At 37.7% G+C, this 18,152-nt stretch overlaps 1 protein-coding gene across 1 annotated transcript in view; it reads left to right on the top strand.

Annotated features, from left to right (window-relative positions):
* rabgap1l (RAB GTPase activating protein 1-like) overlaps window positions 1–18,152 on the top strand; it is a 118,694-nt gene that overhangs the window by 8,999 nt on the left and 91,543 nt on the right. Inside the window, exons 4-11 of the mRNA XM_053322060.1 lie at window positions 2,099–2,309; window positions 5,003–5,177; window positions 5,832–5,989; window positions 7,676–7,786; window positions 9,228–9,294; window positions 9,654–9,756; window positions 12,824–12,990; window positions 17,722–17,851. Coding sequence (XP_053178035.1) covers window positions 2,099–2,309; window positions 5,003–5,177; window positions 5,832–5,989; window positions 7,676–7,786; window positions 9,228–9,294; window positions 9,654–9,756; window positions 12,824–12,990; window positions 17,722–17,851 — 1,122 coding nt within the window. The remainder of the gene's footprint in view (window positions 1–2,098; window positions 2,310–5,002; window positions 5,178–5,831; window positions 5,990–7,675; window positions 7,787–9,227; window positions 9,295–9,653; window positions 9,757–12,823; window positions 12,991–17,721; window positions 17,852–18,152) is intronic.

Here is an 18,152-nt window from a genome sequence, read left to right as displayed (position 1 = left end):
TTAAAAACTGAGCAGAATGCCTTGAAAAATGTAGCTGCGGACATGCCTTTGACATACCAAAATCAGATTAGCGAGACTGGTATCTGAACTCTGGCATTGACCTAGCTGCCTCGTATATCAGTAAGGACAGCCTGGCCCAGACAGCTCAACAGACATATTGAGACAAACAGTGCACAAATAACCAACACAGTGGTAGATGTAATGCTCTGTGCAGCTCAGTGGCAGCAAGACAAGTCAGGTTCATATCCCACCAGGACATTTCATTATTAAAACAGCATTCATTGTGCACTGCAAGTATACTAATTATTTAGGATTTATGAAGTCACCACATGATAATTGTGTATTAGAATGAGATATTTTTTGTTTAAAATGTTATTATAGCACTCTAGAAAGGGATACAATATCAATTCAACAGTGAGATTTAAAGCATAAGAACAGAGCAGTAATGGTATTCAAGGTGAAATGCATATCACCATATTAGAGAAACTGTTAGGGGGTGAAAAAGGGTGGGGGTGGGGCATCAATGAATCAGGAGACCAAGATTGAGAATGAGAGTTTTTGTGATTTTGTTTCTGCTGTGGAAACCTTTGGGGTAGCATGATGACTGTCCTCATGTTGTGGCTTCATTTCCATCTTTGTTCAGTCCTGGTTCTTGTTTTGAAATGAGTTTAAAATATCTAATCCCCTTTGTCTTAAATCATCAGTTTTATTTGGAGATCAGTGGAAACTCCACTGAAAAATACCTCGTTCTGTACATTTTCGGATGAAGTCAAAGGAGGATGATGCTCGTGTGTGTTATGTAATTCTGATGAAGCTCCTCACTTTCAGGTGACATGAAACTGCGAGTGAGACAGTGTGTCACACAGGAAGGAAGTGTATTCTTGTCTTTCCCCCCCTGAGTCCCATAGAAGATGTAACAATATTGTTAATAGTGGAGTTTGTAGTACATCAAACTATTAACAATCAAGGTGTATCAAAACCTTTTTTTTTTTTTTACAACATTATATAATTATTATTAAACAGGTCAGGCAGCTACTGAATGTAGGAGGACAAAGCGGTGGAAAGTACATTTTAATTTCACTTCTGCCTAACAGAATTTGAATAACTAAAAACAGAGTTGTGTCATACATGATAACGAGAATGAAGTTCCATTGAATGGCATGTTACTCCAAACTTATTTTGCGAGGACTTTGTTTCACTACATAAAATGTATTTTAAATTACAGTGAAATCAGTTTTTATATTTGCAACATGTCTTTATTTATTGACTCATTGTTAACCCTTAACCCCACGCATATTGGTCACTACAGTGGACAGCTCTTCAAAAGCTGTTTTCTTATATACTGTATGCGTGGATTTTGATGGCATAGTTGTGGACACTAGTGTGTCATCCCATACACCACCACTCCATGTGCAGTAACTTTTTTGGTTGTAAATCACATGATTTATGTTATTATAGTGTAATGTAATGTAATTTGATGTTTTTGCCTAAAGAGAAATAAACACACTTGGGAAAAAAATCCTGACTGAGGTTATCATAATTCATGCATAACTGCGTTAATTTCACATCTTCAATGGTGCCAGTGTTTGGTGCTGCATTACTGCTGAGTGAACTAAGAGGAAATGATGTAGAATAAAAGGCAGTCACTGGTGGAAGTCCAGCTGCCGCTCTCATTGTTCTGCTTCCTGTTTGCGAAGTGTGAAAGTTTCAGGTCAGAGGTCATTTTAAAGAAGAGCCCATAACATCCTATGTCATTCTGCCACCTTCTCTTTATCTTTTCTTCTGACACCATTGTGTTTATGTCTTTGTCTTCTCAAATACACCAATCTGTTGTAAAGCTGCTAGGCTACAGGATGTGAAAATACAGGAAATTTGACAAAATGCTGTCTGACTATTCATGCCAGACTTACGGGATATGTGGTTTTTGAATGCTGCTATTTTATCTAAGCTATAAATTTGGTTAAAATGTTAGTAACCATTAGAGAAGTAGACTTCCATTTAGTTATGAATATGAACAGAAACTCCCAAAACAGGTTTCAGTTTTTTAGAAAAACCCCAGTACAGTACAACTTCTCACAAACTTTCTGTCTGTCCACAGAGGCATCAGCATGTCTGACACCATCCAGCCCCACTGTCCTGGAAGAAGACAGCGTCCAATTTAACAAGCTGTCCTACCTGGGCTGTACCTGGGTCAAAGCCCCACGCAACGAAGGAGAGGCACAGAGGGCAATGGCCACACTGCGAGCTGAGAGTGCCATTCCCATCCCAATCACCCTGCATGTTCCCTGTGGACCAGATGGCTCTGTCAGGTCAGCTGTGCATTAAGACAGAGACTCTGTGTGTGATTGTGAGAGATGGAGAGAAATAGATTGAGTTAGTTAATTAGTTAGTTTAGTTCAATTAGAATAGTCTATTAAGATATTACAGTTTTCTTGTGATAAATATTTATGTGTGACAAAACAATATTCATGGCGGGATAGACATGTTATAAGACTTCTCATATAATCATTACGGGGTCATGAGAGAAAAAATTATAACAGTTTTAGGCATTTTAAGCTAAAGTAATCATAGGACGGCTGTTTTAGGTAACACACAACTGGTTACATACAGTATACAGAGTACATCTCTGTGCAATATCACTAAAATGTTAAACAATTCAAAATGATATTATCTTATAATTGTAGTATTTTTAGGGTTAGGGTGTATGTGAAGATATTTGATCTTATTTGTAATTTAGAAATAGATTACATTGAAAATACAGGACTCATAATACAACCTTGATGCCAGAGTTTAGTAGTGAGTGAGTACACCTGTGAAAGCTGAAACAAAAATGATTACACCTCCAAATAAGTTTCACTTCCTGAACAAGGTTATAATGGGACCTGTGAACACCACAACTTTGAATGGGTTGTGTCTATTCAAACATGGTTCCTCATATTATGAAGTAGCTGAAGAAGTAAGAAACCAGATGTGAGATGGTCATAAAGATGAGAGAAGGTATAAGATCATTAGTAGGTTACTGAACAGAAGACAAAATTCAGTTGCAGGAGTGGTTAGGAGGTACCGGAGGACCCATACTACCAGTAACAGAAGGTGCAGTGGCTGTCCTCGAAAAAGGATGGCATGCAATTATTTGCTATTTATGCAACCTTGCATTGAAAAACAGATGGGAAAGTGCTTGTGACTTGGCACAAGGATTATCTGTGAAAATGTGTGTTTCTGTCACTGCTCAGACAGTGGGAAGGACATTGCATGAAGTTAACCTCTATGGACAATGTCCAAAAAGAAACTTACTTGCTTAGAGAATGGCAAAATACCGCAAGATGAAACTTTGCCAAATACCACGAAAAGAGGCCTGATGAATATTGACCCATTCTTTGGTCAGATGAAACCAAAATAAATTAGTTTGGGTTGGATGGGGTCCTGCATGTTTGACGTGGACCTGGCCAGGACTCCCACAGTGGCTGCATAGTGCTGACTGTGAAACATAGAGGTGAGAGTGTGCTGATATGGGGCTGCATAAGTGCGAAAGGTGGCAGAGAAATGACTTAAATGAATGTTTTTGTACCCAAATATTGAATGAAAAGATCAGACTCAAGTATGTTGGCAGAACATTAAGTTATCAATAGGACAATGATCCCAAACGCACTACAAAAATCATGCAATCATTTTTTGGTTTTTTTAAGTATATTTTTTTGGGGCTTTTTGGCTTTTTAATATACAGGTTTAGTAGTGAGAGACAGGAAATGGGAGGCAGAGAGGGGGGCAATGACACGCAGGATAGGACCGCTCGGCGTGGGCTTCGAACCGGGGTCACCTGCAGCGAGGACTGTAGCCTCAACACATGGGGGTGGTGCTCTGCCCACTGAGCTAAACACCGCCACATCATGCAATCATTTTTGAAAAAGAAAAAAAATGAAACAATCTGACTTCACCAAGCATGTCCCCTGACCTGAATCCAAAAGAACACTTTTAGAGTATTTTCAAGAGGAAGATAGAGCTACAAAACCCCTCCAGCAAAGAGCAGCTGAAAAGAATTATCTGTGAAGAATGGCAGAACATCTCTTCACAGATCTGGGCAAGACTGGTATCATGCATGATACCAGGCTCAGGAGGATGGAATCTCTTATCAAAAATAAAGCAGGGCATACAAAATATTAAGAAATAAAAGAATGGAGTCTTACAAATGAAGGGTGTGCCTATTTTGTTCTTAAATACAGATATTTCATTATAGATGAATCAGTCAAACCTTCTGTTTTTTAAGTACATCGACATAATTCTTCTTGGGTAAACAAATGGAAAGGAATCATATTTAACATTTTAAAGATATTGACCAGGGTAAACTCAGATTTGTTATATATTTCATGATTATAGTTTATGTGCTTCGTTAAGGTTCCCACTACTCCAATGCCCTTTAGCCAGCAAAAGAAGTGAAAGTACACATCAGCTTGATATGACTTCATTAGTAGGAGGAGAAACGCTTCTCAACAATCCTGAGTCATAAAATGAAAAGGGAACAAAATTTTTAGATACAGCAAAGAGGAAATGAGACATTACTTTTTTTAAACCGCTTTGTAAAAATGTTTGGTGTAGATTAATGTATTATCTGTACTGTGGGCTGTTGGTGACGTGGAAGATTTACCTCTTGACTAAATGGAGACTGGTATGACTACAAAGTTTAATGTCATTTATAGAGATGTCAATTCCAGTACAGTAAAGTATGTAGAAGTTATAAAACAATATCTAATACCAATTTAATGTTAACACACAAGATCCAAAAGTTTCACATTGTTTGAGTTGTTGGCTCTTAGGTCTCATTTATATGTGAAGAGCAGGTTAAACCTTATGCTTAAACTTGCTAATTGATGGCACAATTGATTATTAGTCATAAAATAACATGTTATCTGATCTTTCGGCCATTTTTTGCAAATGCATATTATGTTGAATAGGTAAATTGATTATAATTCATATATTCACATCTAATAAAAATAACTCTCCCCAGGATTGCAGACCAGGCCACAGGTACAGAGATCGCCTCCTTCCCCATATACAAGGTGTTGTTCTGTGCTCGTGGACGGGAGGGCTCTGTGGAAAGTGACTGTTTCTCCTTTACTGAGAGTTACCGGAGTTCTGAGGACTTCCAGATTCACGTCTTCTCCTGCCACATCAAAGAGGCTGTGAGTTACACAGGCAGTATTACACACTGCAGCTTAGTACAAGTTTTACTCCTCCATGAAGCACCTCATGCTGTCTTGTGCAAGGGGAGTGACAGCAGTACTTATTTTGATAACAGATCTTTTTAGGTCAGGTTGTGTGAACCAGAACCACAGCGGACGAATGACTATGTAGTATTGTCAGTTGTTTCACTTTTGATTGTGTTAACAAACTGATGACTAGATCTTAATCTAGACTACTACGAATACCCATATCTTCTATCATGACTTAAAGAAGAGACATTTCTTTTTTTATGTACTGTATATATTACATGTACCAGTATACTTTTATAAAAAGCAAACACACACTCACTACAGTCCTGCTGTATTAGCACTGACATTGATTAACCAGCTGAGGGCACTGTTGTTGTCTATTGTAGTTTTTTCTAATATTTTCCAGTGTGTCACACTCTTTTCTTCTTATAGTATCTTTTAATGTCCATGTTGTGTTCATTTTTATTTGCTTATAATGATTCTATTTATTCATTTATATTTTCAACTTTCTATTCATTTTCTTTTGTTTGCTTTCCAATGAAAAAGTATTTATTTTAAGAATATTTGTAAATATTAGGTTTTTCACTTTTGATTAATCATCTTCTCTCATCCTTTTGCCTCCAGGTTAGTCGTATCTTGTACAGTTTCTCTACAGCCTTTCGGCGTTCTTCACGGCCGGCAGATATCAGGGACGCGGGGATGTGCAGTCTTCCTGACAGTAACCTCTACACCTTCACTGTCTCACTGGAGATCAAAGAGGATGATGGCAAGGGCAACTACAGGTACTAAGTCCACACATACACACACATGAAGGTACACACAAGCCTGAAAATAATGCTATAGATATCTCCCCAAAATTCTATAAATAGCATAATGGTCCTATTCATTTAAAAGTAGGAACAATATTTATATTATGTGCCAAAATTGCACAAAAAACCTTCTTTTGAAATAGAATAATCATTCTATGGTATAATTTAATTGTACAGCAACCCCATTATTTCATTTTTCTTGGAAAACCCTCTAATACATACAAATTATATACACACATAAACACACACAATCTGCTTCTTATCAGCTCGGGACAGTTGGTATTACAGATCTGTTTGTAGTTGGAAAGGTTTAATGTGCCGTTGCAATCATTTTTTTGAATATTTTCTACTTTAAATGCAATATAAGACCACATATTACAGTAAATCCATGAAGAGCAGGTAACAGAACAAGACAAAACAAACCTGGGCTTAGAGAAGAAGCTACTAAATGAGACAAAACGTCCCTTGGTAATTATTAGTCTATGTGGTAAGAGATTAGGCATTCATTTTTTATCACTAATTTTAACCATTAAAAGCAAAGTTGGGCTTTGTCTGACTCTTCAATCGGTATAGAACAATCTATGAAGGCCTATACCAATAAAACCTGCCAATGTATGATCAAATATTTGCTTGGATATACCTGCTGGTAAGGAAAATCTGCCTTCTTGTTAGCAGACCTAGGGAGACACTCTGCCCTGTTTTCGAGGAGGCCCAACGACCAGCGCAGCAACCAAATGAAGCAGCGCAAAGCCAGTTGTTGGGTTGAAATGTAGTCCTAGATGCTGCTCTGAAAACAGAAGTCTCAGATGCTGAAAACTGCTTCCCCTTCAGTTCATTAAATCCCTGCAGCATCTGAAGGCAGCAGGACTGATGTCTTGATAAATCTGCAGCCTCTGAATAGAGAAGTGCTGCACCAGAGTACATTGCTGTTACACATGGCCGTCCATTGTGTTTACCTTCATTGAAGAACAACACCTCTCATGTTTGTTTCTGCAGACACATTGCAGTGCTGTTGTATAACATTAATTACTAACCTACAGTATGTGACTCTTGACTGAAACGGCGTTGGTCCAAATCAGTCATATAAATTCTACCTGCTGATCTATATTCACCTTCATCCGGTCCTTCTGTACTTTGCACTGCTACACATGCATGAACCAAAATAGCAGGTGCTCATGGAGACGCCCACACAGTCTGTGCACCTAAGACCTACCACATGTGCTCATTGTTATATTTGTGTAGTTAAAATAGGACCTTCAGTGATATATGCAACCACACTGAAATATTATTGCAGCTCTCTTTTATTGTTTATCCATAGAAACCATAAAGCTTACTGGCACACTAATGCAATATTTCATATAATATCAACAATTTTAGAGATGGGTTTTCTTTTTATTGATGTGTGTTCTCCTCTGACAACAAAAAACCTCAGTAGTTGTTCAGAAAGCAGCTGAAACCATTTCATATTGCATGTTTAACTGGGTTAGTCATGTTAAAGTAAGGGGTATCTTTTTCAAGAAGAGTAAGCAAAACACAAAACAAGAGAATTTAAGTATACATTCATCATGAGCTCAAAAAATATCACAGTAGAACAATACACAAAATAAAAATGTAGACAAATCTATATGTAACACCCCTTTTCTTTCTTCCTCTCCACAGTCCAGTCCCTAAGGACAGAGATAAGTTCTACTTCAAGCTGAGGCAGGGTGTCCAGAAGAAAGTTGTTGTTTCAGTTCAACAGATGTGCAACAAGGAGTTGGGCATTGAGAGGTGAGGTCGTCAGTCTCAAGACCTAATGTGTTCACATACTGTACAACGCAGAAAGACACTTTGATTGCTTTTCTGGTATTGTTCTAAAAAGAGACAATGCATGATGAGGCCCTGGTAACAATCCCCTGGGGTATTTTTGTTGCAAAGTATCATCAAAGGTGCTTTACTGTGTTTCATACTTTTATCATGACACAGGCTAAACTTAATATAATTTGTAAAGGTTTGCCTTTTCAACTATCATGGTGCTGTACCACCAGAATATGTAAGACAAATTAACAGCATTAAAGAAGTTTATGATGCAGAGCTCAAAAACATTGCTCTAAACATGCTGGGTCTGAATGAAGACAGCAAACAAAATCTATGGCCGTGTAATAAAACTTAATCATGGTAGATTATACTATGACTTTCCAGATAAGAAAACATCAGACTGCTTGAACTGGCCTGCTTTTACAGGAACAGAACACGCACTCAGTGGTAAAAATATTGCAGACAGAAGGCAACAAAAACAACTTCCTGCATTCTAACATTTTTATGTGTTTACATGGTCTAGCTGCACAGCAATGCTGAAGAAGTAGGTCATCTTAATCACCCCCCTTTTCTTCCTTACTCCCTTACCTGCTGTCAGAGGGAGACAGACACCTGCCCTGTCCCTTTATTTTTAGTGTCAGTGGAAAACCTTCTACTGTGTTAAGAGCTGATCCTTTTTGAGGTCTTTATTTTATTAATTTATTAATTTTTGCCATTGCCTGTATCTTAATGGTTAATGCATTTCTAATGTAATGCATTGCTGAACATTTCTGAGAGATGCACCTCCAACCCAAAGCTAAAGGAAATTTAGAAAGTGATGATGCTGGATCATTGTGGTGAATTAATAAACAATGCTGCTTCAGAATAAATTATTGTTGTTGGGACTGGTAGCCTTGGCTATGCAAAAATGTCATAATGAAACCTTAGATATGTGTAAATAGTTTTGCACTCCCTATGTGCCTTTGGTGTCAAGGAAATTCTTGAATGGTCATGCTGTACCACAGCCTGTCCAGTTCTTTTTGTTGTACTGAAAGGGCTTAGACATGCCAGGGTAGGTTCCTCTGAACTGCACAAGATATCTATTCCTTAAGGATAAAATCTTAACATTGGCCGAGATGATCAACTTATGACATTGTTCATTTGTCCTTTTATTTAATCCTGCCTCTTAAAGTCTTCTGGGATAGGTGTGGCTCACTTATTCTCCTGTAGCATTACTGGACCAGAGTTATATTAAATATTATACTTGTAAAGATTATATATTAAAGATTATACTACATTAACATTACATTTATGTGTGCAGTTCCGTCCGTTTAGAGATCTCCAGTTCCCTTTACCTCTCTAATTTGATTCACTCTGCTGCAGTGGAATTGGTGATTATTGATTTGTGGATTTACCTCCTGTGTCTCCCTTCTAGGTGTTTTGGGATGCTGCTGAGTCCAGGTCAGAAAGTTTGCAATAGCGACATGCATCTGCTAGACATGGTGAGCAGAACTCAGTTTGACCCACTGTATCGATTGCAATATTTCATGATAGTTGGGAGTAGTATGTCTTTTGTTTGTGGTACTTGTGGTTGTTTTTGAATTGAACAAGGATCTCCGAAATGAATACACCTTTAGGTTAAGTATAATTAAAATCCCCCATTTTCTATTGATAAAATACTTTTACTTGTGTTCTTGCTCAAAACAAGTTTTACAGAGTTTTCTTAACTTTTTCACACTATTATATTATTATATCTATTTTTATAAGTCATAGTCAAGACATAAGTCAAGATTTTACAAAAAGTACACTGCAGTTTTGTGTAAACAAGAAAAACATAAGCTATGAATTAATATCTACATAGGAGTCGATGGGAAAGAGCTCTGATGGGAAGGCCTACGTGATCACAGGAACATGGAACCCCAACATGGCGGTCTTCCAGCCGCTGAATGAAGACACACCTAAAGGTGAAACTGACTTATTTTCTACATTAATGTAATATCCATAAATATTGTCACAATGTCATCAATATTCAGACTTTGAACTTTCAAACATTGAAAGTTTACATTTCTATGTAACTTATCAAAGTTAACAAAGTAGCAAACTCTGACTGACAAGATTCAACTATGCATTAATACAATTGACGCTTTACTTCTGCCAGTAAAATGTTGGGGTTTTTGTGTGTGTGGACTCTATCACATTTATGTGTGTGTTGTGTTTCCCTTGACACAGTGCCTGGTTACTGGGTGTTCACAAACATTTGAAGTAGGAATTTTTCCAAATAGTATTGACAATGTGACATGTAACTGCACATGGCTGAATGTCACATCTGGCTGTTATGCAGTGCTTGCATTAGAGTGTAGATGTGATATTTGTTTTCATCTGTTATCTAGCATAACATATAGTCTCGTATTTGGCCTTGTGAACCATAGCTAGTCAAAGCTTGGCATGTTTTCGCACATGGAAGTGTGAACACATTGAATCAGGTAGGAGCCACTCACCCGTGTGAGACAATTAATTAAAAACAGCTTTTTGGGATTATTCTTACCGAGATGTTATATTGTGGCTATGTGGGTTTTTTTTTTTACTTCATACACTTTGCTATGTAATAGCTCTTCATTTGGGGGGCTCTTGATTTTGCATGATCACTTATGATACTCATTAATGATGGAAATGAGAACAGGGCTTTTTTGTGACACCTGCACATTATGTATCTGCTACTTGATGAAAATACAACATAATTGAGGGTAATATACTGACTACATGCATAATACTCATAAATGTAGTAGTTTAATGATTTGATCATAACCGTTATCTGAATATTAAGATGTAGAACCGCAAAAGCAAATACTCATGAACACATTATGGTTATAAAATAGAGTTGCTATTTGCCAAAATGTTTGTTCATAAAAGGGAGGACAGGTGTATGGTGGTTACCCACTTTTGGGCAGACAGATTTGCAGTATAGCCAACTAAAATAGCCACAGATGGGTATCATGACACATTTTATGTTGTCTGTGGTGTAAAATGTGTAGAAACTGTAGTCTACCCATCTACCAAGATATTACCACACCAATGGTGGAATCATCATGATGTACCTGAGATAAAATGAATGGATTTTATCATATTTAATGGGGAAGTATTAACATGTGTTGAGGCTGAATCCCACTGAGCAGTATACCAAGTGTGTCCTGGCAGAGAACTTGCCTCACTGAATCCATTACAGCTAACAAATGAGACAACTTGGCAACTTGCTGACTCGAAGGCTCAGAGAGTTTGACTTGAAGGTAAATGGCAGGTCTGTCAAAGCAGTCTACCTCAGAGACGTCAGGCAGTGCAAAGTCCGACTAAGTGAAACACACACGCATCTGCAGCATCCACTTGCAAATCTTCTCACTTCCTTACCGGCAGAGAGAAGTGATTTGAGAGTTGATGCACACACTCTGTGATTGTTATATTGATGTCTAAATTATTTATGAGAGAGAAATCCTATTATAAATCCCATTATGAAATTAGATTTTAAACAAGTTACTGTTTGTACACTGTGTTTCAATACTTTACAATCAACGGATGTGTCATGAGTGTGTATGTAGCCTATGTGTACGTCTTTAGCTGTTATATGTATTTAATGTGTATTTATTGTCTGTAAGGGCAGCTACTACTATGCACTACACACTTTATTTTCCCCTAGGGGACAATAAAGTATATTCTATTCTATTTTATAACAACACAAAATTCATATAACTATTCACTATATTACTTTTTATGAATCTGTTATCATGGTGTTTTGATGTTATAATGATGCAGGATAATGTTTTTGTCCATAGTGCAGCTTGATTACTTGACTGCTGAAGGGGAGTGGAGGGTCTGAAACTAGTTTTTTACTGTTACTACTACGACTACTACTACTACTACTACTACTACTACTACTACTACTAGAAGCATTGGTCACAATCAAAATTCTCATTGAGACAAACAAGTAATCAGTCAATTGATCACTGACTTGTTCCAGCTCTGATGAATGTCTGATTTAAATGGATTCATGTCTTCATTCTTATCATAATTTGAACATAAATAATAATGATATATCTATAATAACAAATATTTATTTTACTGTACTACTTACTCTCTTTATGCCTAAGGGACTATTGATTAGCAATCTGAAGCTTCAAATGCCCCCTCCCCCAAATATTTATCCAAACGAGCAGTCTATGCTTTACATAATTGTAATTGATAATACATACTTTTGTGCACCTCCACAATCTGATTTAAAATAACAAAACCCGTCTATTGTGAAATAACTTCTCCAGAGTGTCTGTTTCTTTTCCAGTTGTTCATTCCTCCTTTATAATTTAGACTGTCCCCAAAATGGAGGCATTAAGTGATTAGTAGGTTTTTGGCCGTCTGCAGTCCCCTGCTGCACTATGAAAATAGTTTAGTTCAATCTTCAGAGCTCATCTAGCCAGACAAACATTTTCACTAATGAAATTGTGTTGTATTATACTTTGCTTGTGAAGTTGGAGACATCATGGTTATGTCTTTATCCACTAGGGGGTGTGGCATCCCCAATGGATGCATGGTGTTGATTTCCTGCCTGCCAACAAAATTGAAGAAACCAGTGTATCGGTTAATCAACATCAGATTGTTTTAGGAGTCCAGTGTATTTATTAAAATAGAAACTAACCTCACCCTCATAAGTGACCATTGCATTCCTTCTTAAGAGGCAAGTATAGATTTACAAATGTGTACCAGTTTTTGGCTGGTGGACATTTCAGAAGCCGGTTATATTTTGAATGCTCTGGCAGCTACAGTGAAATACTGTAAGGATGTTTTTCATTTGTTCCTGATGCTATAATTCAAGCTTTATAATAGTGTTGAAACTGTTTAGATGGACTTCACTGTCTGGCTTTGCTCATTTAAATTTGGTGGACAAATAAAAATTCATAGTTTAGATTAAACAAAATATATTTAAAATAACTAATAGTCTTGTTTCTTTTTTTTTCTTCTTTCTTTTTTCTCTCTGGTTTCCTCCAGATAAGCAAGTCTACATAACAGTGGCAGTGGACCTGGTAGTGACTGAGGTGGTGGAGCCAGTTCGTTTCCTGCTGGAAACTTTGGTCAGGGTTTATCCGTCAAATGAACGTTTCTGGTACTTCAGCCGTAAGACCTTCAGTGACACCTTCTACCTCAGCCTCAGACAGGTATCCCTACTGCAACTACTACAACCTTCATAGAACTTGCACAGAATTTTTTATTTTGTAAATTCCTATGGTTCAAATATCTGTTTAAACCATTAATATGATTTATTAATGTTCAAATAAAAGAAGTTAGACCTTTTTAATATTATTTCCAAGTTATTTCTATCATGATTTACCCAAAGCGTTCCTCACACATTCTCCATATTGTAATTAGGACTCATGACAAGGAAAAGTATTCAAAAATAATCCAAATGTTAAAATGTGATGATATAAAAGTGCTATTACTGGTTTAAATGTGTAAGGTTATTCAAGTCAAATTGATATGGCCCAATATCATATATGTCTCATGGGGCCATAGGGCTCACAACAACATACATTTCCCACTCAACCCAAGCTCTCCACAAAACCCAGGGAAAAGCAGAGTGAGTGGAGGGGCAACTTGGAGGATTGTGGAGTGGAGGAGGTCAGATCAGGCAGCTTGGATGTGTGGTGGTCTGTCAGTGACCACTCAAATGCTTTACTTAAGGGAGCTGGTTGTTGTAAGGGCTTAAGAAACATTCTGAAAAATGCAAGTGTTTTATTGAATGACTTCTATTTCTCTTTTTCCAACTGTGCCTCTCCCACTTTTTCCTCCTATTTTAACAGTCCTCCCCTCATTGTCAAGCTAAATCTGTTGTTGACAGTCAATATGTTTTCCTACCCCTCCCACAACACAATTTCTGTGTCTGATCTGTTTTGTACTTCAAAATGTGGGATTTAAGGATTTGTTGTGTTTGTAGGGGTGCACCTGCAAAAATGATCTTATGAGCTGATGTCTAGCAGCCAGAAAATTAGTAACCGCTGTCCACTGATGTGATGTGTTTTGTTGATAGCAGCAAATTAACTCTATCCTTTCTGTATCTCTTAATGGTTCTCATCACACCCCTGAAATGTTTGAGTTTCCTCAGAACTTGTCTGATTAAAATGTGCTGAGAGAGAATGAAGAAAGCACATTCTGTTGCCTCCCACCAACACAAGGACACTCAGCCGGAGCATTTGCTGCAGGTGCTTTAAGATAAAAAAAAAAATGCAGTCAAGCCATAAGCCTCTTCTCCCCTGTTAAAAAGCAGATCTCCTTTAGTAGACTGTGGGGAGCTGGCAAAGCAGTGGAGTGTGGGGAAGCTTTGGATTGTAGGGAGCTAATAAGAGGCTCTGTCTCATTATTGGCGTGTGGGTAATTAACAGCGGCGGTCTGACTCGTCCGCCTGATTGCCTCTCTAGTTATCTCCTCAGTAAATGGAAGAGTGTTGGACTGGTGCTGTGGTTAAGAGCTAATTAAAAGATAATATTGTGTGGTGGTTTTTGTGGAAGATGGCAATCGGAGGTGACACACGCACACACACGCACACACACAGAAACACACACACACTTGCATGTAGTCTCATTGTCTTATTTTGCCAAAAACTGTCATTAGCTAGCTGAAGTACCAGGGAATCATTATTGATGCCAACTTCTCAGAATGTTTTCTCTGTCCGCTTTACTTGGAAATAAACAAGGTGTAGGATGTAGGTGAAAACATCTGTGTCAAGTTGATTGAGACAGTGAGTCCTGTCACATTCATTTGAGGACCAGATTTTGAGAGGTTTAACACTAAGTCAAGACTGCTACTGGGAAATTCTAATCCAAGTCTTTCCAAAAGTAATTAGAAAGATTAAAACCCCCCCTCCCCCCAAGACCTGTTTTTAAGATGTATATATAATACTCTACTGTGAACAAGAATTTGTGTCTGATATGGTTTTTCCACAAAGGATAAGTTAAATGATCTTGTTAAAATCCTTCAAATGACAACTACTCCTTCTCCCTCATCACAAATACCAGAACCTGTAAGTGTACAAACGATTTGCGATGTCACAAATATTACTTGTAGGCCCACACCTTACAATTGGATTTTCAATGAGCACACAGCAACACGGCAGCCTCTGTGGAAAAGGACCTGCTCCCTATGTAGATATAAAAGGCTCATTCTGAAGTAACAACAACCTATGACCTTATGATTCTGAATTTTCAGATGATTTTACACTAATTAAAACATTCTTATGAAAATTATAACTAATTTCTGCCAAGTCTGTTCTGCTAAAATCCTCTCTGTTCTACATGCTGCACCTTTTTAAAGACATTTTTCAAAGATCTGCAGTAACTCTTCTACATTCAGATAACCAATTCAAAATTTGAGCTTAAGCTACCTTTCCTGAGCTACCCCCCTTACATTTTATCTGGTGCTTGGGAAAAATCAACAAAATATCAGTTATCAGCTTTCATATTTTTAGATAAACACAAAAAAAAAAGCCAAAAGACAACATCTAGAAGTTAATGGTACCGAATGTAGAGTGTGATATCAGGTTTTCTGTGAAATGCCACCGTTATTTAAGTTACACAACAGGTGAAAATTGTTTTTTAAAAGAGAAAACCGTCGATGATGCTAAAATGATCTGTGAATTAATAGTTAAGGCAGTACTGCTATTTTGTGAGTTGACATGGTATTTATCTCACAGAATAATATTTAGCAGAAAGAGCAGTTCTTTCTTCTTCTCAACAAGCGATACTCTGTGACCCTTCTTCTTATTAAAAACCCACAGTAATTGATACTGTGTCAGTACAGTGGACTATTTTGGCCCAAGTTTCTGTCCCAATTTCATCAGTGTAAAAGATTTACCACTTACGGTTAACAATTCACAGAGGCCATAGCAAAGCAAATGTGTTACCTAAGCCTCTCATCACTGACTTGAGATGGTCATTAGAGGCCTTGGGAGTGGGCAGATCAATGCCCCTCATTGATCCATTCTACTAGATGGAGGAGAGAGGCAACAGCACTACAGTAATTGAATAGACCAGAAATAAACATCAGTAGCTTATGACACTCAAGGTCAAGTCAGCTGGTGTCTTTGTTCTCTTCTGCATTTCTTTAGTCTATCTTGTCTCTGAGCTCTGATACTTTGATTTGGTCCTGTTATTATTTAATAAGTGTGATTTAAATCAAGAGAGTCAAAATGTCTTACTATGTTTGAACGACACAAAACCATATTCAGTCTCTGAAAGCTGGTTCAATCGTTAACTTGTAAGTTCGCATTGTCCAACTTTCCTATCTCTTTACATTATCTTGCTCTTACTGTACTCATCATCATCATCATCATCATCACTGCACACTGGTCTGTTAACCTTGTCAGTTTGTGCAATCTTGTTAGCTGCAAGTGCCCATGGCTTTCCTTTTTCTCCCCTATCTTTTTCACTTGGTTGATAGCTTAATTGAGGTACTAGCTTGCAAACTCCTCAGAGCCCACCTCGGTTGGGTTTCAGCAGATGTAGTTGCAAATATAACAGTCCAATACTTCATTGTTTAAAAAATATTAAAAACGAACAGATCCTCAGAACCAAATTAACACAGACAGCGTCTATGTAGAAATGATACCATGATCTCAGATAAATATTTTCTTTTATACTCATAATTTTGCTGACCATCGTGGGAAAGTGGGAAATCCCCTTTGCCTGAGTAAATTTCAAGCAATCAGATTCCTTTTCAAAACAACTTTTCTTGGCATTGATCACCATGATGCCCATTTCATTCAAAACTCCAGTCAGAGGTGCATGGAGTTTTTTCAGAGTGTGGCCTTGAAACTTCAGTGTTTTATACAGGGGTTATTTCAATTCAGTTTCTTCTATACAAGGGTTACCTCAGTTCATTGACTGATGCCCACTTACTTTAAGCTATATACTATCTCAATTACAATACTGTTTTGTGACTTTTGTTGCTGCATTCTTTTCTTTTAAAAGATAATAATAATAAAGGTGTAGTACATTTAATCACATATAATTCAGGGTATATTTATTAGATCATCAAATGTGCTTATTCACTCTAAGTGCAGAATCACATACACCTCTTCTTTTATCATAATGCCTTCAGTTTTTATTATCTTTGGTGAATAACAATCAATAATCAAGTACCCTTTAAGAAGATACAACATTGTTCATTGTTCGTATTTATCACCCAAATTTTACACTACACAGACCTTCCACCCCCGATGGCGGTGTTCTTCCACCCCCGATGGCGGTGTTCTTCCACCCCTGATAGCGGTGTTCTTCCACCCCTGATAGCGGTGTTCTTCCACTTGTTCACACTGGTCTTTTTTCTTTTATTGGTGTCATCTCATGGGACTGTAAGCTCTAGCCTTTCCACCTTTTTGATCAATTCAGACAGTTGGTTGATATCAGGTCTAAGGGTGCTTGTGCTGATAACCTTCTTGAGATTAACCCTCAACTGCCAATCTCATACTGACACAATGGTACCTGTATAGTAATTGATCTCTCTGGAGCTGGGACTGCTGTCTGTTTTGGACAAATTGGAGGGAATGATTTGAAGAATTTGGTGCTAGGCCATAACTCTTGTGCTTATTTGGCAGTCTTCATATTGGTTATGTCCTTAAGGCTGCAAATAAACACTTGTGATGAAATGATGACAAGCTTTTGTAATAATTGCTGTTGTTTTCATATTTGGATTACAGCTATTAACTTTTTACTAAAGCAGAATGATTAGTATTATGAGAATATCTACTGTACACTGCAGATACACCATATCAGTCATTCTGTGATCAAAATGACATCCAGTTAAAACTCACTTGTACTGAATATTAGTATCATTCATTTATATTGTGTGTGTGTGTGTGTGTGTGTGTGTGTGTGTGTGTGTGTGTGTGTGTGTAGCAAGCACCAGACAGGATGGGTCAGAGCGATGCTGTGTACGAGGTGGTGAGTCTTCAGAGGGAGGCAGAGAGAAGCAATGAAGGAACAGGACAACTGGCCTCACCCACTGAGGAAGAGGAGGCTGATGAAGGTATGAAAAGCTTACTGCACTTTCCTCTGTTTTTTCTAACCTTGTTTTGTCAGTAAGTACTGTACATAATCACCAATATGCAAAAATGCTTAGTCTTTGAAACACCGGTTAGGCCTTCTGTGTCTCTGTTCATCTCAATGATAAGATGCCAGAGTTCTTCATCAAAAAGCTTGTCCCCCAAATACACAAACACGCATGCACAACACAATTCAACATCATTCGTCTTCCAAGTCTTGCTTGATTGAAAAATGGGCCCTCTCATTGCATAGCGCTGTACAAATCTCTCGCCACCTTCAATATC

This window comes from Scomber japonicus, chromosome 7 (genome assembly GCF_027409825.1).
Source record: "Scomber japonicus isolate fScoJap1 chromosome 7, fScoJap1.pri, whole genome shotgun sequence".
Classification (NCBI taxonomy): domain Eukaryota; kingdom Metazoa; phylum Chordata; class Actinopteri; order Scombriformes; family Scombridae; genus Scomber; species Scomber japonicus.
Note: the sequence above shows the minus strand (reverse complement) of the source record. Positions and strands in the feature narration are given on the sequence as shown.